General features: G+C 45.2%; 1 protein-coding gene across 1 annotated transcript in view; it reads left to right on the top strand.

Annotated features, from left to right (window-relative positions):
• FKBP15 (FKBP prolyl isomerase family member 15) overlaps nucleotides 1–22,665 on the top strand; it is a 61,969-nt gene extending 39,304 nt beyond the window's left edge. Inside the window, exons 15-28 of the mRNA XM_068974035.1 lie at nucleotides 276–390; nucleotides 1,836–1,945; nucleotides 2,638–2,745; nucleotides 3,168–3,262; nucleotides 4,083–4,185; nucleotides 9,952–10,123; nucleotides 12,132–12,268; nucleotides 13,914–14,069; nucleotides 15,155–15,307; nucleotides 16,265–16,387; nucleotides 17,414–17,521; nucleotides 17,812–18,455; nucleotides 19,499–19,595; nucleotides 22,095–22,665. Coding sequence (XP_068830136.1) covers nucleotides 276–390; nucleotides 1,836–1,945; nucleotides 2,638–2,745; nucleotides 3,168–3,262; nucleotides 4,083–4,185; nucleotides 9,952–10,123; nucleotides 12,132–12,268; nucleotides 13,914–14,069; nucleotides 15,155–15,307; nucleotides 16,265–16,387; nucleotides 17,414–17,521; nucleotides 17,812–18,455; nucleotides 19,499–19,595; nucleotides 22,095–22,172 — 2,199 coding nt within the window. The 3' untranslated portion in view covers nucleotides 22,173–22,665. The remainder of the gene's footprint in view (nucleotides 1–275; nucleotides 391–1,835; nucleotides 1,946–2,637; nucleotides 2,746–3,167; nucleotides 3,263–4,082; nucleotides 4,186–9,951; nucleotides 10,124–12,131; nucleotides 12,269–13,913; nucleotides 14,070–15,154; nucleotides 15,308–16,264; nucleotides 16,388–17,413; nucleotides 17,522–17,811; nucleotides 18,456–19,498; nucleotides 19,596–22,094) is intronic.
• Nucleotides 22,666–22,716: the final 51 nt, after the last annotated feature.

The raw sequence follows: 22,716 nt of genomic DNA, 5'->3' as shown, positions 1-22,716 counted from the left end.
GGCTGAGGGATGAATTCCTACTGAATTAAATCATCACAAGAGGACTGGGGAGTAACCTGAGATGCCCGTAGGGCATTAGTGACTGGCATCACTGAATTACATCATTCCTCTCCTGCTGCAGTTACTGTCCAATACCAAACCCTGGTCTATCCATCGCCAGCTTCAATATGTTTGAGTCTCCATCCAGTTTACCTACCTTATTCCATCAAAGACAAACTAAGCAGAAAAGAGAGATGAATGTTTTGTAAACCGGCTGTAATTTGGCCTCTTCTCAGCCCTATGCAGGTGTGCAGGCCTACGCTTACCCCCAGGCACCAGCTGTTGCTTCCCAGCTGCAGCCCGTTCGGCCCTTGTACCCTGCACCACTCTCGCAGCCTCCTCATTTTCAAGGTAGGCATTTCCATCTTCTGCTCTTGCTGGGCTTCCCCGTCTCCCATCCTTTCTCATTTTGACTCCAGTAGATCTCTGCCCTTTTTGTCTTTTCTTTTTTAAGCAGCTTAGTTGAGGTATGACTTACATACCATGGAGTTCACTAGTTTTTTTCCTTTCTTTTTAAAAATGTAATAAGGATTGATTTCTTGTGCATGCTACATGTCCATTATGGGTAGACTGGAAGTTGGGTCATGCCTGGCCATCACTCTGGAAGGAGGTTCCTGGAACAGGCACTCTCTGAAACCCTGACCTTTGCGAGTTTTATGTGGATCCGTATGTTCCTTTCTGGTGGCCAGGGACTCCTGTCCGCTGTCAGCTGGTGCTCTGTGAGACCCTCTATATCTGAAGATGTATCCCTAATGAATCGATGGAGAGAAAAGTACCCCGCATCCACCGACTCCTCCGTGTCTTATCATCCAGCTCCCCAGTTCACTGGTTATAAGTGTACAATTCAATGACTTTGTTTACACAGTTGTGCAGACATCACCATGATCCAACTTTAGAACATTTCCAGTATCCCCCTCAAAGCCCTTCTGACTGGTGTTTTGTTTCTTGCATTTTTTTCCTGCCAGCCCTTTAAATTCCTCTCTCAGAGTTGCTTTGTAGAGTTCTTAGTAGATAGTAAAAGAGGAAAATATCAGAGGAAATTGGGAGAAAGCATGACTGTTTAATATCTCATATGAAAGCTACTTTGTTATAATTTTAAAGTTGTGAAAAGAATATACTTTTATAAAAAGTCAACACAAAAGAGTATGAAATGAAACTTTACTGTCTTCCATCTTTAAACCCCCTTGACCTTAGGAAGCAGTCACTCGAGTAACTAAATCTGTAATCTCTTCTGAGAAGCCTTCCTTCTTGCCATCCCTCCCTCCTCTCCTTCCAGAGATGTAAATGTATATGTGTCACTAAAAAGTTAATGCTGCTGTTCTCTGTGCTCCTTTTTGTACCTTGTAACCTGGTACATGGTTCATTCTTTGCACTTACAACAGTCTGTTATAGTGATCTGTTCACTTGTGAGTCTCCTCACCAGACTGAGCTTATCAAGGGCAGGAACCGTGTTTCACTCATTGCTGTATCCCTGGTACCTGGTCCAATGCCCTGCATGCAGTTGGGTGAATGGAGAAGCAATCTGAGCTGCTCATGCCCCCACGTGTGCCCTGGAACCAGACTGTACCGCTGGTTGCATGCCGCAGGAGCGCATCGTGGTTATTGTTAGCTTTGGAGCCCTTTGACCTTTACCGCTGCTCCATCTTCTCCTGACAGTGCGACTCACTGCCAGCCTTTCCTAGTCTTTGGAAATGTTCATTTCTTTCTTTCCTCTGCTGATAGAGCTGTTGGTTTTTCCTCATTCAGTATCCTCTGTTACAGTTTCATAAGTTTCTTCTTGGCTTTTGTCTATTTAGGATCAGGTGACATGGCTTCATTTCTCATGACTGAAGCCCGGCAACATAACACTGAAATTCGGATGGCAGTCAGCAAAGTGGCCGATAAAATGGATCATCTAATGACTAAGGTAACGGAGTCATCTCATTTTGAAAGTAGGGGCATAAAGTGAATTCCCTGGTGGTCCAGCAGTTAGGAATCATTGCTTTCACTGATTCAGTCCCTTGTTGGGGAACTAAGATCTGGAAAGCCGTGCATGGTGCATCCAAAGAAAATAAAGTGGGGGTATAAAGAGGGAGTGCGAAAAGGGAGCCACCAGCACGATAGGCACACTCTTTCTTGGTTTCTGTATTCATAGTGCGTGCTCAGTCACTCAGTTGTGTCCAACTCTTTGTGACCCTATGAACTGTAACCTGCCAGGCTCTTCTGTCCTTGGGATTCTCCGGGCAAGAATACTGGCGTGGGTTGCTATTCCCTTCTCCAAGAGATCTTCTCCACCCAGGGACTGAACCTGCGTCTCCTTCATCGCAGGCAAATTGTTTACCACTGAGCTACCTGTGAAGCCCCATATTGATAGTGGTTAGTAGTTATTTCCCAAAAGAGTTGTTTTATTTAGGGATGCAGTTAGCAGAAGAAAACTCCTGCTTACACTAGAGATTGTCTCAGAAACTTATTAACCCTCTCAGTGGTCAGATCTTGGATACATTGTATTTCTCCTTGCAAAAATTTCATTAAAATGAAAATTAATTTTAATGAAATTAATTCATTTAATTCATTAATTTTAATGAAATTTTAAAGACTTTTCTGGTACTCATTTTATAGGTTGAAGAGTTACAGAAGCATAGTGCTGGCAATTCCCTGCTCATTCCCAGCATGTCAGTGACCATGGAAACAAGCATGATTATGAGTAACATACAACGGATTATTCAGGTGAGAGTGGTCTCAGCCTGGGAATCTTCCCGTGCTCTGTCTGGAGATGTACTTTCTTTAAAACCTCCACTCCAGGAATAAGAGCGTGTAATAAATACTCACGCCCCACGGAATTGGGAAATTCTGGAAAATCCATTGTGGCTTAATCTAGTCCAAGTGACTTATCACTCTGTAATCAGAAGGAAGCATTTCTTTTTTGACCATATACCAAAAATTCACTTCACTTTATAGCCATTTATATGTTTAGTGATTTGTATCCATCAAGTAGAATTTGATATGTTGTTGTAAGTATTTATATTTATCTGGACAGAAGTTCTAGATTTTTTTAACAGTATCACCCATCAGTTCAAGTTGATTCCCTTTTATCTGATGCTTTTCTCTTAAAAACTTCAGTTTTACACATCACATATTTTTGAATTTAGGAAAATGAAAGGTTGAAGCAAGAGATCCTTGAAAAGAGCAGTCGGATAGAAGAACAGAATGACAAGATTAGTGAACTAATTGAACGAAATCAGAGGTAATGACAGGTATGGGGCACTGGCTAGGATGAAGAGAAAAGCGTTTAGCTTGTAAATGCCTGAGTTCAGTGAACGTGTTTGTTCAGGGGGGTTATGTATGTTTCCTCTCTTTTCTGCTTCCTGCCCGTCGCATGGATGACTTCTTGGTGACGGAGAGGGATTTCAGGAGCCTGCGACAGAAAACAGACCTGGGTTTGAGTCCATGCTCTGCTCCTCGTTTGTTCTGTGGCTTTGGGCATTCTGTTTATTCCTTCTGGCTCTAGTTTCCTCATGTGTAAAAGTAGTGTTAATGCCTAGAAAACTCATTGTCAGCTCTTCTGTCTTCTGTGTGGACTGTTTTATCAACCAGAACTTCACAGATTTCCACATAAACCCAAACACTGTAATTTTTCTAGATCCTTCTGAAAAAGAATTTTGGAGGAGTGGTCAGGGGAACATGTCACAGCATATAGCATTTCATTTTAGAAATACTGTTTTCCCATATTTCTCTTGTTCAGTGTCCCTTATCTCCCACATGGAGGAGAGGGAATTGGTTTTCTTCTCTTCCTTCCTTGCAGCCTTCATATTCCTATCTCTTCTCTCATTTCCCCTCACTACACCGGATCGAATTCCTCTCCTCTTTATTCTACACATACAAGGCAGTTCAGCCCTGGGCCCAGGTTCCTGCCTCCAAACTTGATTACTGCAGATCTTAGGAAAGGAAACTGCTTTGGGATTGCTGCTGATGCAGGAGCAGACCAGCGCTCGGCTGCACACTGGGTTGTGCCTGCTCTGCGTGGAGCGCCGATCCATGTTTTCTTTTCCCTCCTTATTTCACAGGTATGTTGAGCAGAGTAACCTGATGATGGAGAAGAGGAACAACTCTCTTCAGACTGCCACAGAAAACACACAGGCAAGAGTTTTGCATGCTGAGCAAGAGAAGGTAAAGAAACTGGGGAGAGAGAAGCCCGAGTCAGGATGTGTAGAGGCAAGGAGTGTGTCCTCTATACGTACTCACCAGTCTGCTTTTGAGCAGAATTTTTGCCCTTGTCGGGAAGAGAACTAGAAATCTCCCAGCGGATTTTTAATATATCCACCATCCAGATTTCTGTTTTTTAAATACGTTACAGTTAGTTGACTTAGAAGCAATCACTGATCTTAGTAATTTGGTTAAGGTGAGGATTCACACAGTTTATTAGAAAGGAATCCTATTCTGCTGAAAAAGTCAGCAAGTTTCTGTTACGCCACGTAACACATATTTATTTTGAAGTTTGAGATGGTTTAAGTAAGCAATTCTTCATCTGTGTCTGCCAGAGCATCTTAAAGTACTGCTGTTTGACTTCAGTCAGCTCAGAATTATGTATTTTGACCTGTTTCTGAAGTAGCTGAGGGTCTTGCATTGAGGAAGACTGGTTTGGAAGCCCCATTCCTCCTATCTTTGCTTCAGTGACACTGTTTATCTGGAATGAATTCCTTCCTGTTTGGCCTCTCCCTCATCAGCTGGGAGATTGCAACCCTTCATCTGCTATTTTTTTCAGAGGTTTCAGTTCAGTTCAGTTCAGTTCAGTTCAGTCGCTCAGTCGTGTCCGACTCTTTGCGACCCCATGAATCGCAGCACGCCAGGCCTCCATGTCCATCACCATCTCCTGGAGTTCACTCAGACTCACGTCCATCAAGTCCGTGATGCCATCCAGCCATCTCATCCTCGGTTGTCCCCTTCTCCTCCTGCCCCCAGTACTTCTCAGCATCAGAGTCTTTTCCAATGAGTCAACTCTTTTCATGAGGTGGCCAAAGTACTGGAGCTTCAGCTTTAGCATCATTCCTTCCAAAGAAATCCCAGGGTTGATCTCCTTCAGAATGGACTGGTTGGATCTCCTTGCAGTCCAAGGGACTCTCAAGAGTCTTCTCCAACACCACAGTTCAAAAGCATCAATTCTTCGGTGCTCAGCCTTCTTCACAGTCCAACTCTCACATCCATACATGACCACAGGAAAAACCACAGCCTTGACTAGACGGACCTTAGTCGGCAAAGTAATGTCTCTGCTTTGGAATATGCTATCTAGATTGGTCATAACTTTTCTTCCAAGGAGTAAGCATCTTTTAATTTCCTGGCTGTAGTCACCATCTGCAGTGATTTTGGAGCCCAAAAAAATAAAGTCTGACACTGTTTCCACTGTCTCCCCATCTATTTCCCATGAAGTGATGGGACCAGATGCCATGATCTTCGTTTTCTGAATGTTGAGCTTTAAGCCAACTTTTTCACTCTCCTCTTTCACTTTCATCAAGAGGCTTTTTAGCTCCTCTTCACTTTCTGCCATAAGGGTGGTGTCATCTACATATCTGAGGTTATTGATATTTCTCCGGGCAATCTTGATTCCAGCTTGTGTTTCTTCCAGTCCAGCGTTTCTCATGATGTACTCTGCATAGAAGTTAAATAAGCAGGGTGGTAGCTTATATTTTGTATTTGAATATTTTTTTAAAACACAAAAAGTTAAGTAGGATGCACTTTATAACTTTACACACTTTTTCACATTCTGGTAATGACAAGACCTTTCTTGGGTCTCATGGCTGTTATTCTTTATGTTTTCTTAGCTAGTATCCAGTCAAGTAGTAATAATAATAATTTACAAGCGGACACCTTATCCTCAGATAAGCCATGTTTTGCCGAGTCCAGTCTTGACCCTGAATCTTTCCCACTGCTCCTTGACACCGCCGTTTGTTTGTCGTGGCTGAGTCCCAAAGCCTGGATCCCCACTCCCCATGAAGTCTACTTTTTTACTATTTCTCTTTCATCTACTTTTGTTTGCTCTCTCTTTCCTAACAAGGCAGCCACATATCTTATTTGTTGTGGCTGTTAACTATTATTCAGGTCTACAGTTCATTACATAACTTGCTCTAGATCAGTGGTTCCCAAATACTGGTTTGGCTGCCTCAAATTCACTTAGGGAGCTTGACCAAAAATATACATGTGTAAGCTTCACCTTGAGATTCTAATCCAACATTTCTAGTTGAGCTCTGAATCTGAACTTTTTAAAAGCTCCCCTTGATTCTGAGACAGAGCCAGGTAGGAGGCCCTGCTCTTATCAGTGATTTCTTTTGCCACTGTGGAGGTGGCAGCTGCCACACTTTGGTTTTTAGCAAGCTTACTGTGTGGCTCCCATGCTGAGTATCAGTGGTATGTATGCGTGTGTGTATGTATTCCAGTCAAACTTTATTCACAAACATAGACACCAAGCCAGTTTGACCTGCAGGTGATAACTTGCCAATCCCCTGAATTAGCTAACTAATGCACCCAAATGTTTATTGATAAACTCCAAAAGGGTCTGGTACGATACATGAACCTGGTCAGTGCTCTACTTATAATAGCCAAAACGGTAGTGATAATAACAAAAGCAGTACTACCTGTTGTTGTTGTTCGGTCGCTAAGTCATGTCTGACTCTTTGTGGCCCTGTGGACTGGAATACCAGACTTCCCTGTCCTTTACTATCTCCTGAAATTTGCTCAAATGCCTGTCCATTGAGTCAGTGATGCTATCTAACCATCTCATCCTCTGCCACCCTCTTCACCTGTCAATCACCTCCTCTGTCCTAGGCACCAGGCTTTACACAGATCTGTTTGAAGACATCTCCTGGGCCGAATGGCAGGAGATAGCCTTGATATTCTTGATGAGTCAGGTGCCATATACATGCTTCACTTGGTCTCCTTTATTCCAGTGAAACTTACCAAGCCTCGACGCTCCCATTTTTCTTTTGATCCATTTCTTACTTGTCTTCCCTGTGATATCTCTCCTCTTAAATGGAAATAATCAAGGTCCTTTCATGCTTGGAGGTACTTCTCTGCCTGCAAGCACAGTTCAGAAACCTATGGTTATATGCTCAATGAATATTTGGTAAATCAAATTATTTTTCTCTACGGCAGTATTAATATTTCCACAAAAAACCATGGAATAATGGTTAAAACTGGAGAGAAGTTACATTCATCTAGTTTGCTGTTCTTTTTCAGAAGAGTAAGCTGAGGCCCAGGTAGAGTAAAAGTCTTGCCTGGGGTCTCACCTGCAGCCAGCTGTGTCCTTTTCCCTTTGCCAGATGGCCATCTTTCTTCAGTACCATGTTCCTCCTCCATCCCGAATGCTTTTTCCCTTGTTTTTCTGAATTCTTGGTTCTTTCTTGTCATGGCTTTCTTTTCCCAGCTCTCCATGTCAGCGGTGGAATTTGATCCCCAGTGCGAACCAGGGAGCTGTCCTATCCACTGTGTAGGTTTTTGATATTTTCCTTTCTCACTTGATATTGCAGACCCTTACTTAAAACAATCATAATTTACATACCCACACACATGTGCACACAGATGCACATACATATATAAATTTATATAGATTCACACATTTCTTTCTGATTACAAACATTGCATCTGTTTCTTCCAGGAAATACAGATAAGTGAGCATAAAACATAACTCATTAATGGTCCTCCCACTCAAAGATGCCCTTGTGCTAAGACTCTTCGCAACCCCATGGACTATAGCCTACCAGGCTCCGCAGTCCATGGGATTTTCCAGGCAAGAAGACTGGAATCCGTTGCCATCTCCTATTCCCAAGGGATCTTCCTGGCCCAGGGATCAAACCCACGTCTCCTTCATCTTCTGCATTGGCAGGTGAATTCTTTGCCACTGAGCCATCTGGGAAGCCCCACACTCAAAGATAATTTTTATACATATCATTCATCCCTTCACGGTTTTCACTATGTGTGTGTTTGGGAGAGAGTATTACTTTTCTTGCTTGTAAGAGGCCTTTCTCTGTTAGGGCCTGGGTCAAGAGCTTTTGAGTGATCTTCGATTCTGCTTGTTCTTGGTGAGCGTGAGCACTGCCTCTCCTCTGGAATTTGTCCCCTCCCGTGGTCTTAGCTGCTCCGAGGTGCTATGTGAATGGTCTTCACGCTGATATTAGTGAACTCTGGAGCTATGGTGAATATGGAGCTCTCTGAGCATTGTGTTAGTTCATTTTCTACCAGGCCACTTATAGGACAGTGAGTAAAACTTCTATTCTACTTGTGGCAGATGAAAACCCTCTTCTGTCTGGAAATTCAAGCTGCCCTTGTCCTCTGTGTTTAACAGATGAAAACGTAAGGCTGCTGAACAGAAAAAATAAGTATCTTAGAGCTCACTCTGAAGGATGTTGTTAAAAAATTTATTCTGACGCTTACTAAAACAGTAAGGGAGACTTTTGTTCAAGAGTGTTGGTATAGATGAGAGTTCTATGGTGGCCTCGGGGTTAGGATTCTGGGCTTTTACTGCTGTGTCCTGGGTTCAGTCTCTGGTTGGGGAACTGAAATCCCACAAGTCACAAGGCACAGCCAGAAATCAAGACTGTTGCAATAGGTACGAAAGATTGAGCTCAACTCTAAACACAAGAAGGGCAAGAGAGAAAGCAGGGAATTTACAGCCAAGGAGCAGAGTGAGAGGGTCAGTGGATGGAAAATTACTAAGAGGAGAATCATAGGAAGGGGGATTCTTGCTAACGACAGGCCAAGGACTTAAATAGTAAAGATTGGGATAAAGAGCTGTGATCAGATATCAGGGGTAGAGATTCTCTCTAACCTTACATAGCAGGATTCTTGCTAAGACTGGGCTGGTCAAGCCAAAGACAGGGTGGGGAGACCAAGGCTGAGTGCTCTGAGGTCCTGACTTGAAGTTTGGCCAGAGAGAGAGCCTTTGCCCGTGGACACTCAGATGCTCATTCATAACCTATTTCTTCTTATTTTGTGTACAATTTTTTTAATTTCCTCCACCTTTAAGAGAGCCAAAATATCAGATTTTAAATGTAAGCTAGAAAACTGATAAAGGCTTTGGAATGAAGTTTAAAAGTGAGGTGGGCACAGTGACAACCCTAAGAAGGGACAAGTGATACCAAGAAAATAGTCAGCGGTAGAAAAGCATGTGAAGTACAGTGGTCTAGGGAGGAGGAATGGTGGTAGCAATACACTGTGGAAAGATGGTCCAAGCCCAGATACACCCTGCTGTCCGGAAGTCACAACCTTCGGAGCCATCACACACTGCCTTTCCTGTCCTGTTTTTACAGGAGCTCGTCAGCTCAGGTGAAATGAATGTGGTATTTGTCATTTGTTTACCATTCCTTTTCACTGACCATCCTTTCGTTTCCATCATCACCCTTAATACACAAAACATAGTAGACGATTTTTCCAGGGTGTCATTTTGGTTTCATCGAATGTAACTTGAGAATATTTAGCTCCTGTGTGGCCAGGACGAGCACTGTTTAAAATGCATTGAGCAGCCAAAGAAGTTGGCGTGTTCCTTTCTTTTATTACCACTCTTCTTCCAAAAACCCCCAACACAGTTACTCTGACATAACTGATCTTTATAGTACCATTAGTACCGCAGTGCTCAGGAGAAGTTATAGACTGAGAAGTGCATTGACATTGAAAGCATTCAATTTAAAATTTAAAATACTCTTTTCTTCTTCTTTTTTTTTTTTTTAAAAAAAGATTGTCCTTTATAGGAAAACTAGAAAATGGCAAGAATACTATTTTTACAAGGTAATTCCCGGGTCAGAAACCTTGCACATATGAGGGCTTGATTTTGATTCAATGCAGGTTGAAGGTGGCCTTAGCTCTCTTCCTACCAGTTCAGCCAGCACAGCGTATGTGAGGTTGGGCATCAGCATGTTTAAAGTGATGTCATACTTTGTCGCTTTTCAGGCCAAGGTGACGGAGGAGCTAGCTGCTGCCACCGCACAGGTCTCTCATCTGCACCTGAAAATGACGGCCCACCAAAAGAAAGAAACAGAGCTGCAGGTCCAGCTCACAGAGAGCGTGAAGGAGACAGATCTCCTCAGGGGCCAGCTCGTCCAGCTGCAGGCAGAGCTCTCGGGTATGCCCTTGTGGAGGGGGCTGGGACTGTGACCAAGTAAGCGTAAGGAATTACACTGTTTCCTTCTTCTCGGTCCATTGGACAGAAGGCTCATGAAGGTTATGAAGGATGAAGCCAAAAATTAAGGTGAACCAGTATAAACCTACATGATTGTTTGACATAAATGACAAGAGAACTGACCTTCCATTTAGTGGCCACTAAGTGGCCACAGTTCTGCTTTGTTTGGTCAAGTGTTCAGTATCTTTGGTACTTAGGATTGGCCTCATAGGCCCTGAAGAGAGAATCTAACTTGTGACTAATCTAACTGAGGGGTTCCTCTAACTTGTGACTCAGTAGAGGCTTGAGAAGAAGGTGCTTCCTGCATTGGTTGCCTCTTTCCTAGAGGATGGATTGCAGTCTTTCAGCCTGGCACTCAAGGCCCCTTCACCTTGGCTTATTTCCTATTATATTGCTTAATTCATCATAGCTCTGGGCATACTAGCCAGCCTGCTGCTTCAGCACATCCTGTATTTGTCTTGCTTTTTATCAATACTGTTCTCCAGACTTGTGGTGTGCCCACCATCACCAAGATTTACCTCCAGTTCTCTCCAAAAACTGCCTCTTTCAGAAACTTCACCCTTTTTTTTGTCCCTAGAATATTTGATCTCCTTTGAAATCTTGCATCTCTGAGTACATTATTATGACCATTTTCAGAGTTAGCCTTTGATCAGCACTACTTGTGTGTCTGTTTTCCCTTCTATAATGCAAGCCTCTGAAGGGCAAATATGCTGCCTTGCTCATCTTTGTGAAGTCCTTCCCTTAGTACTAGTTCAGTGCCTGGCACAAAGGTGCTGCTCGAGACATGGTGAATAGCAGATTTGTGAAGACTGGCATGTTGATTCATCCACCACCTTGTGTAAAAATAAATGTAGAAGGCACAGATGGGACCAGTAGGCCAGGTATGGCAAGATCAGCAACAGTTTTAGGAAGAAACAAAATTCACTTGCCCAAAAAGAGAGCTAAAAAACACTCATGTCAGTTGGTGAAGTGATACCTTGAAGATAAGTCCTTTCCTTCTTAGAGCATCACATGAGCAAACTTGAAGGAAAATCTTAGATTCAAATGTCATACTGATATCTTCTTTTCTGTTTTCACAGTGCCCTGTGACAGTTACCTTAAGGGTACCATAAAGGTCTCAAAAGTTTTCCAAGAAAATTAATTTTGATGCATTACATTTTATTTTTATTTTATTTTATTTATTTTTATTTATTTTTTGTTTTTTTTTCCGCCCGCCTCCCTACTCGCATTACATTTTAAAAATTGTTACTATTTTCTTATTGAAGTATAGTTGATTTACAGTGTTTTATAGTATTATGTTAATTACTACTATATAGCAGAGTGATTCAGTTATACATATATATATATTTTTTTAAAAATCTTTTCCATTATGGTTTATCATAGGGATATTACCCCTATGGCACAGATGTCCCTCTGTGCCATACAGTAGGACCTTGTTGTTTGATAGATTACATTTTAAAGAAATATTCCAAATAGCTTTATTTGAGAAGGAATGTTTAGAAAACAGACTATTGATAGAATGTCCCAGCTACCAAGAAAGTTGAGAATATCTTACCAGGCATTGAGAAAGGGCCTGGACCGCTACTAAACAAAGATGTCAATGTGTTGAGTCCAGTGTGTTGAGATGATGACTGACATGGAATTGAAGGACTGATAGATGTCAGGGGTGATCTCTGACTGCTTGGTACACTTCTCTTCCATTTTGTGTGTGTCGGAGGTGACCTGTAGGTACAGAGATAAATATGGATGGGTGTGGAAGTCAGTGAGTCAGTTCATGGCTTGATAAGCCTGTTGCTGGTCAGTGAGGTGATGCTGGAAGAAGTGCGTGGAAGAGGCTCGTGTGGGAGGGCTGGAAGACGAGAGAACGCAGTTTTGAAGGAGCTGTCAGGATGCCGTACGGCCCACGGCAGCTCTGGTTCTACAGCCAGGCCTTTGTGCTGTCACATCTCAGAGCTCCAAGAAACCTCCCAGCAAGTGCAGTCCAAATTCAAGAGTGAAAAGCAAAGCCGGAGACAGCTGGAACTCAGGGTGGCCTCCCTGGAGGAGGAGCTGACTGACCTGCGAACTGAGAAGGAGTCTCTGGAAAAGGTATGCTCTCCATCTGAAGTTTCTCTGTTGTACCCAGGTGGCCAGAGTGGGCTGTTTCACAAACATTATTATTTTCCATTTAAAAAGTACTGTAGCGTGTGCTCACTGTAACATACAAATAATACAGAAAAATATAAAATAAAAAATGAAATTTATGTTTTCCTCTTCTCTACACTAGAGGCAAAAACTATAAAAAAATGTATGATTATTCTTCCAGATTGTTCTCTGTGTATAATATATAATGCACATGGCATGCATATGTGTATGTATAAAGTATATGTATATATGTGTACACTGATAACATTTTTAATAATAATGTGGTCATGTTTAATACTTTTAAGATTGTATTGTGGCCATTATACTAAGAAGAATGAGTGCTTTCTCATTCTTTGTAACTACTACATAGTAGGCTGCTGCAAGGCTATACCATAATTATATTTAACTATTCACCTGTTGATGGGTATTTCTGTTTCTGACTTTTCACTGTTTCAAACATTGCTTTCATGGATATCTTTGTACTATATGTACTAAATGAATTTTTGCAAATTCATTTGAGCATTTCCATAAAATGGATTGCTTGAATTTGAATTGCTGCATCAGAGAAAATTCTCAACAGTTAAATTTTTAAAATAAATATCGCCAGATTATCCTGAAACGTATGTTAGCTTACATTTCCAGCACTATGTAAGTAAGCCTATTTCTCCATTATTCTTCCAACTCTGCCTGTATAAATTTTTACAGTCTTTCATGATAGGTGAAATATGCTTAGTTTGTCTTTAGGAGTATTTTTGTTAGTAGTAAAGCTTTCATATACTTAACACCTATTTGTATTTCCTCTGTTATAAACACTATTAAAGTGCTAATCCTTTGTCAGTCATAGATGTTACAAATATTTTTCTAGTTTGATGTTTTTTAACCTTATTTAATGGTATCTTTTGTTCTTTTATAAATTTTAACACTAGGATAATACTAGCCCCATTGAACAAATTGGGAACATTTCTATCTTTTTCTATATTTTGGTACAGTTTAGATTTTAAAAGAGTGTCCTGTTTCTGTGCTTTTAATAAAACTCTCTAGTAAAGCCCTTTTGCCTAGTGCCCTTTTAGAGGATAAATCTTGGTCTGTACTTTGTTTCTTCCATAATTTTATCAGGTTTTTTAAAAAAAGTTCTTTCTGATTGTGAGGGCTGTTTCCATTTTCCATTGTTCTCGATACTCCTACAGTGACCATCCTTGTAACACATAATCTTTATGATCTACTGCTTCCTTAAAATAAAGTCTAATTTGTGCAGTTTCTGGGTGTGTGTATGTATTTTGAAGGTCCTGTCACAGAATTGTGACTTTCTTACCAGCAGATTATGAAAGTATCTTATTTCCCTGTACACCTACCACTGTTAAGATGTTCCTCATCTCTTAATACAGTGGTAGATAAAGCTCTTCTAGTTTACCTTCTTGTTGCAGTTTTGGTATTTTTTTTCTGCCAGTAGTCGAGAATGTTAAATATATTGGGGAAACTAAATGAAAAAATGAATTGTTATCATTAACGAAGTAAGGACCCAGTGATGTTAGTAACTGCCACCACCATCACCATCTCCATTTATTTTCTTCAAACAACTAGAACTGATGACGGTTCTCTTGTTCCTAAGAACCTCTCAGAAAGGAAAAAGAAGTCAGCTCAAGAGCGATGCCAGGCTGAGGAGGAGATAGACGAAATTCGCAAATCACACCAGGAGGAATTGGACAAACTTCGACAGCTCTTGAAGAAGGCTCGGGTGTCCACCGACCAAGCAGCTGCAGAGCAGGTAATGGGAATCTGAAGCACTTCGGAAATAAAAGGGAGGCACGAAGGACTCAGAAAAGCTTCTAGTTTCTTAATCCTTTCAGATGACATTTCTCATAGGTGATGCTCTCTAACTTTGGACAAAGGTGGAAGAAGAGCCAGGAATCAAATGGAGAATCTTCTGTCTGTTTTAAGGCTTAGTGGAAATCTTATTATAAGTAAAACATGAAGGCAAAAAGTTTTCCAAACATGACAAGGCCAAAGTCCTCACCCACCAGACACCATCCTCCAGGCATCGTCCGAGAAAAGAAGGGACTTATTTAGGCAATGAGGCCGGGAAATCAAGGGCAGTGGCTGCTGCTGCTGCTAAGTCACTGCAGTCGTGTCCGACTCTGTGCGACCCCATGGACTGCAGCCTACCAGGCTCCTCCATCCATGGGATTTTCCAGGCAAGAGGACTGGAGTGGGGTGCCATGGCCTTCTCCAGGGCAGTGGCAGGACACAGCTAATCTCTAGTCATTTGACAGCAGCCCTTCCCTGGTGGTGCAGAGGTTAAAGCGTCTGCCTGCAATGTAGGAGACCTGGGTTCGATCCCTGGGTCGGGAAGATCCCCTGGAGAAGGAAATGGCAACCCACTCCAGTATTCTTGCCTGGAGAATCCCATGGACGGAGGAGCTTGGTGGGCTACAGTCCATGGGTCGCAAAGAGTCGGACACGACTGAGCGACTCCACTTTCCGCTTTCCACTTTTCTTTTTGTAAGTTTCAGCATTCATGTTTATATGTCGTATGTTCTTTAGTTAGAGTGAATTGGTGTCCTCCATTTGATCATCTGTGGAGTTTTGGAGGGAAGTAAATTTCTTCTGTTTAAAAAGGTCTAAAGGTCCAGATCCTGAAAAGTGTGATCATATTATGGCCCTGGGGACCTGTCTGTAGACAGTCTCCCTTGATCTGGTTGTAGTACCTTTTAGAGTCCTGACAACCAAGGTCTTCCAGATGGTTGTTTCTCTGCTAAATCTGGGCTCTTAACTTTCTTGCCTTGTTAAAGATGGGGTTTCCCAAGATGTAGTTAGAGCCCCCAGGATACAGTGATTACTTTCTCTTAGCAGCTGTCTCTAGTACAGGCTGAGCTGCAGACCCAGTGGGAAGCCAAGTGTGAGCAGCTGTTGGCATCTGCCAAGAATGAACACCTGCAGCAGTACCAGGAGGTGTGTACACAGAGAGACGCCAGTCGGCAGCAGCTGCTCCAGCTGGAGGAGAAGGTGAGTGTTTTCCCTTGGACTTAAGCAGCCTGGGCAAACAGGTTGTTCAAGTCTTGTAGCTCCTTTTGTACCTGAAAGATGTTAATCACTTTTGAAAACAGAATCATACTGGTTCAGCTCTTTGGTTGATCAGTCATATTTCACGTACTCATTTGGGATGACAGGTCAGTGACCTAGAAAAAGAAAAAGCAGCATTCATGTTCTGGACTATGTTTTCCATTATAATTTGGTCCTTCATTTACTAAGCAAATACTTATTGAGTGCCAGTTGTGTTCCAGACACTCTGTTAGGGAAAAGGCTTACAAAGAACATTCCTCAGGAGTCTCACAATCAAGAAAGGGAGAACCGAGAAACAAAGAGAAGCATTAAATGCTGTGAGGCCCAGAAGAGGAAATGCCCAGGGGAGCAGAGGCAAGAGGGACAAGGAGCTTTGATGAGGTGGGGAAGGGCACAGGTGTTCTGGACAAAGGCCCTGAGATGGGCTGGAGCACAGGTGTGGTGGGATCATCTGGCATAAAACGAGAGAGAGAAGGAGGGATGGCTCAGCACCACGTATGGAAGTCCTCGTATCTGGAGGTCAGTTAAAGTATCCAGTTGAAAATCTTCCACTCAGAGATGAGGAAGGCAGTCTTGGTGGCACCCGTTCATATGTCTGTGTGACTAGGGTCATCAGACCCTCCCTCCCGTTTTTCATCATATTCTTGACCTAATTAGGAACAAGGCAAGTGACCTTGTTGGGAAAGAGGAGATGGAGCGGTGAGTTGGGACTGAGCGATGAGGAAGTGGAGTGCTCTGGGTCAGCAGGCCTGGGGTGTGGGTGGAGGGGTGTGGATGTCAGCAGGCCGACGTGAGGTTGACACTTAAAGCTTTGGATGCTTCTCCTCCTCCTGGGCTTCCTGACCTTCACCCGGAAGTCCAGGTTCCCAGGCCACAGCCACAGCCTGTTCGTTTTTGCAGTGTTCAGCCCTCCAGGCCCAAGTCACATCCCTGAGAGAGCAAAATGCACAGCACATCAAGGACCTAGAGAGCAAGGCCCAGACGTCTGGGGTCGAAGCCACTGCTGCTGACCCCTCAGAAAAGGTGAGCTAGCATTTCAGAGAAGCGAACCGCGTCCTATAGGGCGGTCGCGTATGCATAGCAGGCCTTCAGAAAGGATTTTTGTCATCAGTGTGTTATGTCGTTAGCTTGTTTTCCGATCCACCACCATCTGACTTGCTGCTACTGCTAAGTTGCTGCAGTCGTGTCTGACTCTGTGCGACCCCACAGACGGCAGCCCACCAGGCTCCCCCGTCCCTGGGATTCTCCAGGCAAGAACGCTGGAGTGGGTTGCCATTTCCTTCTCCAGTGCATGAAAGTGAATTGGTCGTGTCTGACTCTTAGTGACCCCATGGACCACAGCCTACCAGGCTCCTCCATCCATGGGATTTTCCAGGCAAGAGTACTGGAGTGGGGGGCCATCACCTTCTCCGACCATCTGACTTAAATCAGAGTTAACCCATTGGAACCTGTCTCTTTGGTGGCAAACCCAAAGAGCCCCATGCTGAGGTCTTGACAGATAAGGGAAATGTTTCTAAGTCACAGGAGAGGAGTGGGGAGCGTGCCAGTGTCTTCTGGCCACTAATCCTCGTAGCCTGTGGCAGCTCCAGGAGTGGCCTCAGTGGGAGGGTGGCGTCGGTGAGCCGTCTTTGAGAGTCTTAAGCACACACGCCACAGCTTACCCGTCCTTCCTATAGCCCTTCTGCCAAGTGCTGCTGATTGTTCAACATTGTCCCCTCCACAGTGTCAGCCTTCGGTGTCTCAGTTCCTGACCAGCTGTGTCCTACTGCAGAGTCCTAAGAGGGCTTCATTTAAGCCTTCTAGACCTCACTCTGGAATTTATTTATTTAACATCCAATTTAATTGGCCGTGCTGAGTCTTTGTTGTGGCATGTGGTATCTCGTTCCCTGACTGGGAAGGGAACCTGAGCCCTCTATGTTGGGAGCCCAGTCTTAGCTACTGAACCACCGGAGAGAAGCCCCTCTCTGGAATTTACGTGCATCCCTTAGTCGCTTGACTTTGGCAGCATACATTTTGATCTTGTTTCTCTCTCCTCACGTGGTCGTGCAGGTCAAGAAGATTATGAACCAGGTGTTTCACTCCTTGCGGGGAGAGTTTGAGCTGGAGGAGTCTTACAAAGGCAGGGCTATTCTGGGGACCATCATGAACACCATCAAGGTACAGCCGGCTGTCATTTGTGTTATTGAGATGGGTATCTCATTGCTTAAGTGCCGTCCAAAGGATCCTGAGTGAAAAATTATTCAAGATTGTTGATCAGTAACTAGGATGTCTATACAGATATGGGCAGCTTCTTTTGAGAGGAAGAAATAAAGGCATTTGTACTGAAAAATAACAGAACAGCAGAGTTACTTGAACTCAATGACCAATTGTGTTAATAGAGACTGAAGAACTGGGAGTGCCTCCGTTTCTGGTCAGTGATCCTCTCCTCCTTCTTGGCTTCTGAACAGATGGTGACCCTTCAGCTGTTAAACCAACACGAGCAAGAGAAAGGAGAGAGCAGCAATGAAGAGGAAGAGGAAGAGGACGAGGCGCAACCTCGGAGCCCCTCGGGACAGTCTCAGGCACCCCTGGACGGGGAGAGGCGGGAGCCCCCTGCAGTGCTGTCGGAGCGGCTGGTCCAGGAAGATGCCCCGCCGTCTCCTCAGGGCTGTCCCACCCCCCAGGATGACGCACAGAGAAGGGAAGGGGAGCCCTCAGAAACAGAGGCGAGCTTAGAGATAAAGGAACATTCGGTCCCTCCCGAACTGGCTTGCCTCCCCTCACGAAGAGCTCTGGGACCCCCAGCTTCAGTTCCCCCCAGGCCCCCAGGCCCCGTAGCTGTGGACTCTGAGGGCGAGGAAGCACTGGGAGATGCCCGTGTCAGGGAGGAAGAAAGCTCCCTGAGACTGTCCCCGACCTCAGACCCCGAGAAGGTGGACCCACTGGCTGTGGGACCTGAACGTCCCGGAGGAGAGCCTCAGCCTCCAGAGCTCCAGGAAGACAGGGATGCCACAAGCTCGGCTGCTCCCTCCCAGGAACCGTGCAGCCCAGAGGCAGCCCCGGCAGCCTCAGGAGCAGCACCTGCATCTGAACACTGTTCTCAGCATCCCAGGTGTGTCCCTGAGCAGCTTCAGGAGCAGGCGGCTGCCTGTGGAGGTTGTCTCCAGTTTTTCCAGGGCAAGTGATTCATCCTCAGAGACTGGCTGGCTGGCTGAATCACTCATTCATTCACGTATTTACTCGGTACCTGCCATGCAGTAGGCTTTGTGGGAGTGTGGGAGGCAAGGTGGAGTTGGTTTTTGACTTGAAGAGCTTACAGTCTATTAGGGAAGACAAACAAATGCTTATACAGTTGACCTTGAACAACACAGGAGTTAAGGGTGCTGACCCTGTGTGTGTAACTTTACAATTGGCTCATCTCCAGACTCAAGAAGTCGGACACGACTTAGCGACTGAACACCTGCATACTCACCCAAGTGCAAATCGTGTTTATTGAGAAAAGTCTACATATCACTGGGCCTGCATGGGTCAAACCTGTATTCTTCAGGAGTCAACTGTATGTTATAAATGCATGATAAATGCTTTCTAAAAAAAAAAGAATCAGGGTTATAATAGAGAATAAAGGGGGACTTATTCTACTTTCGGTCGGGTGACTAGGGAAGGATTCCGAGAAGGTGACATGTAAACTGAGACCTGAAGGATGGATAGGAGCCTTCTCTGCCAAGAGTGGGCAGGAGCGTTTGCAGAAAGCAAGGCCAGCACACGCAAGGCCCTGCGGTAGGAGGGGCGCAACGCAGTCCAGGAAGAAGGCACAGTGGGCGGGAGAAGAGTGGTGTATGTCGAGGTTGGAGAACTCAGTAGGAGCCAAGGGATGTGAGATTTTGTTGTCACTGTTAGAAGTTTGGACTTTAAGTGCAGTGAGCAGCTTTTAAGGGGATTTAAGCACAAGAGTGATGTGACTGATTTACTGGCTTTAAAAGATTGCTCTGGCTGTAGGTTATGGAGGGAGTAAGAGTGCTGGGGGTGAGTGTGGAGAAGCGGAGGATTCCTGGGCAGTCACCGCAGCCGTTGGATATTTAGCCCAGAGCCTGTGGGCACTGTGGCCTGGGGCAGGAACATTTTCCTATGACTTGATTTTCCTGATTTTGCTTTCAGCCTCTCTGAGGATGAAGAGGATGAACTGTTTAAAGGGGCAGCTCTGAAAGTTCCAAAGCCCAAAGCACAGGCTGAGGAGGATGATGAAGACGAAGTGGTAAGGAACTCCCAGGCCCTGCCAAGTCCCCACGCCGCCCCCTGGGGGCCCCTCCCCGCTGGCTGTGAGAAGAGGAAGGGGGTCTGCCGGTGGCCCACCCCCGGGCTCTGTGTTCAGGGCCCTGTGCGAGCAGGCTTGGGGCTGGGAGGGAGCGGCTCTGTAAGCCTGGTGGGGATGGGCAGATACCACTCTATTCTTGAAAAAGGACCATGGCCTCCATTCATGCAGCAGTAATTTCTGCTTGAAGAAAGTTGGGCTGCTTAGTCCCATATTAGAATGCTAAAGCCCCAGGTTTCCAGACCTCAACGCGGCTAAGGTGTTTTATTTTAGAACTGGAAAGGACTTTGAAGGTCTTCTTGTCTGGCGTCTGTATTCATAGACAGACTGAGGTTCAGAAGGATGATTTACCTAAAGCCACAGAGTGAGTTAATGGTACAGCTAGGACTCAAACCCCAGGCTCCTACTCAGACCACCTGTTTCTAAGCATTTTCTGCTTCATCAGCCTACTCTCCACCTGCTGCCTCGTTTTGTTATCACAATATCCCTGGGCAGAGAATGGGTTAAGTGCTGAGAGTGTAGGGCTTCCCGGTGGCTCAGTGACAAAGAATCCACCTGCCAGTCCAGGAGACACAGGGTACACGGGTTCGATCCGGGGGTTGGGAAGATTCCCCTGGAGTAGGAAATGGCAACCCACTCCAGTAATTTTGCCTGGGAAATCCCTGGCAGGCCACAGTCAATGGGGCCCCAAAGAGTCAGACACAACTTAGTGAGTAAACCAACAGCAGCAACAACTGATAGGGTAGCCTCACTTTACAGAACTCCAAAGTTAGGCCAGAAAGGTGATCTGCTGACTAAGCCTGGATCAGAACCCCGTTTCTTGCATTCGTGGTCCCCATTGTGCTAAGTTACAAGCATTCTTAGCTCTCTCTAGGACGTTTGACTGTTGTGATAATTTCACTAGGGTAAAATGTGGGTGGAGAACACAGATCAGAGTCAGGCTGTCCATCCCAGGAACAGAAATATGAGGTGAATGGGGGCAGATTTTCTCCCCTTTTGTATCCACCAAAATGGATTCTGCTTTTTGCCAAGACCTTGGGAAAACAGCTGTGGCAGAGCTGGGATCCGGCTCCTATGTACAAGAACCCTTTCTCTCTTGCTTGTGTTCCCCGGGAAAGCGCACTGGTTCCTCCCACTGGCCTTTCTTCCCAAGAATTACATTTTCATTTGAGAGTTCTGAATATGAACAAAAAGCCAATTGAATATCTCAAGTGACTGTCCTATATATGGATGGAGTTTTTTTACTTTAGCAGAACATTATTGGTGTTAATACTAATATCATCAAGTTAATGTCTGTTTTTGGGGTACTCTGAAAACTATAGACAGTTAATCTTCTGCCAGTTCAGTGAACTGTAGGCACTTTTATTCCGTTTTGTAGAAAGAAGGCCACGGCTCTGGAACATTAAATAGGTGGTCCAGGGTCACATAGCTGGCAGATGCACACCAGAACCTCAGCTGGAACAAAACAGAGGCAGTGAGCCACGTTTTAAGGTCCCATACCATCAGAGTTTAGAGATCACTTCACGGATGCCCAGGGAGAGGTTCGAGGTCTGTTGGTTGGGGGTGGAGATGGCATTAGCCCAGGGACTTCCGATCATATCGCACCGCCTTCCTTTGGCTGGCCCTGGGAAGTCCGATCCCGGGCCAGAGTAGTTCACCAGAGCAGAAGGTACCTTACTTAGTAGAGAACACTCGGGAGTGCCTATCTTCAGCGTCAGTCCCAGCAACCCATAGGATTTTCCCTGCCAGTCTAGAGGGAAAAGGCCAGAGGCTAAAGTCACGGAAAGGGGGTAGAATTTCTTCTGGCTCGTTAATCCCCCTTATTCTCCTGCCTGATGGGAGGGACAGAGGGCCAGTGAGACCAGGGATATGAACCTATGTTCCTGGGTTTTCTTCATCTTGGGATTCTCCACTTGGTAGGGTGGCCAAGACTTTAAATTCGACTCTCTCTTGAATGGTGGGCCCACGTCCAGAGCCAGGCAGGCTACCGCAGGCCACAACAGCGTTTTTTCAGATGTGACTGTACTCTTCCCAGCTCCCTTCTTCCTGTGTCCTCTGCCCTGAGGGCGGTTCTGCTTCTGTGTGTCCCTATCCTGCTCCCCCTTCCTTTTCCCACACGAAATGTGTAAGTTACCACATGTGAGAAAACCTGTCCAATCAATACATGTGTTTCTCAAATAAATGACGAAACGAGCCAAACAAAGTTGGTCTTCTTGTCTCCGTGTTGAAAGATTGCCGCCCTTCTCTGACTGCTTGTCTCAGCTTTTCTGGAAGCCTGGGGTTTGCTGGCCTCAGGGTTCGTCCCTTCCGTTAAACCCTCACCAGCAGTCTCCTTTCCCACCTGGAGCTGGGAAAGATGCTGGTCACTTCATCTTGCACAGGCGGGAAGTCCATCTGGTGCAGGGACAAGGGAGGACTGACTACTCTTTCCTGTCTTGTCAGAGCATGAAGGGACGCCCGCCCCCAACACCCCTTTTTGGAGATGATGACGATGATGATGACATTGACTGGCTGGGATGAAGACCCAGGAAACCGGTGCAAAGGTTTCTCTACCAACCCTTCCCTAGGCACAATTTTGCACAGCCAGCGCTGGCTTTAGATGAGCCACGGGGTGAGGTGAAGGTGAGCACGCTGAGGACAGTAGTTCCGATGCCTGAGCTGGCCCACCTCCGAGCCCCTGCCTGACCAGGTGAAGCAGCGTGGGACCCTGTCTTCGGAACCCTGCGGTTGGCAGCAGCCCACCCTGGTCCTGCCTCAGAGTCCTCCGTGGAGAAAGGGCTGGGGGGCTCCCCTCCAGCAAGGCCCTGTGAGTCCTGCCCTCTCCCACGCCTTCTGTTCTCTGAACTCCCTGACTGACCTGCCTCTCAGTGCTCCCTGTGTCCCAAGGCGTCACATACTATACTTTCTGTGGTGAGGTCTCCTTGGCAGAACTGGTAGAGGGTAAAGTACCCCATCTAAGCCCAGTTACCAGCCTTGCCTGCAGTCCTGGGACGTGTATCTTTTCTCTGCCTTAAATCTGATATAAGAGGTCAATGAATATTTGAAATTAACAAAACAGAAATAA

This window comes from Capricornis sumatraensis, chromosome 6 (genome assembly GCF_032405125.1).
Source record: "Capricornis sumatraensis isolate serow.1 chromosome 6, serow.2, whole genome shotgun sequence".
NCBI classification, from domain to species: domain Eukaryota; kingdom Metazoa; phylum Chordata; class Mammalia; order Artiodactyla; family Bovidae; genus Capricornis; species Capricornis sumatraensis.
Note: the sequence above shows the minus strand (reverse complement) of the source record. Positions and strands in the feature narration are given on the sequence as shown.